The sequence below is a fragment of the Sphaeroforma arctica genome, assembly GCF_001186125.1.
Source record: "Sphaeroforma arctica JP610 unplaced genomic scaffold supercont1.8914, whole genome shotgun sequence".
Lineage (NCBI taxonomy): Eukaryota > Ichthyosporea > Ichthyophonida > Sphaeroforma > Sphaeroforma arctica.
Genome location: NW_014031644.1, coordinates 1 through 467, shown reverse-complemented (window position 1 = coordinate 467; position 467 = coordinate 1). Strand labels below are relative to the sequence as shown.

The 467-nt window shown below is 43.7% G+C and overlaps 1 protein-coding gene across 1 annotated transcript; it reads left to right on the top strand.

Annotated features, from left to right (window-relative positions):
* Positions 1 to 212: 212 nt before the first annotated feature.
* On the top strand, positions 213 to 446 carry SARC_16794 (hypothetical protein; the record flags this gene model as incomplete). Its single annotated transcript, XM_014289103.1, has 1 exon — positions 213 to 446. A coding segment is annotated over one exon (234 nt), but the record flags the coding sequence as incomplete, so codon positions are not given.
* Positions 447 to 467: the final 21 nt, after the last annotated feature.

Genomic DNA, 467 nt, shown 5'->3' with positions numbered 1-467 from the left:
CTGTATTAAAAAAATACAAAATATAGGGCGCTGACGCGGAAGCCGAACACTTTTTAAGATCCAAGACTCTTTCGTGTCCTGCTATCACACTTCTCCTTGACAGTATAAACGAAATCAAACTGATGACTGGTGATATTCGTGCTTTGAGGTCTAAAACTATTCCAGCTACCCCAAAATTAATTCATTTCTCACTACATACGATACTCAACCAGGTTAAGGATGGGGAAGCCGAAAATGTGTTTACATTCGGACAATCTCGCGTGCAGTCCCGCTACACCCCGGATGAAGGCAGGATCAAGCACGTCACTAAACTGTACCGTGTGGAGATTGTGAACAGACTATTGAGGGTGACTTTACAGAAGACAATAGACGGACTCACGCCTTCGCTACTAAAGGTTGCTGTAGGAAATCATTTTTTCGTGATCAAACTACTGAGGGTGACCTGAACGACCCTATACGAACTCACG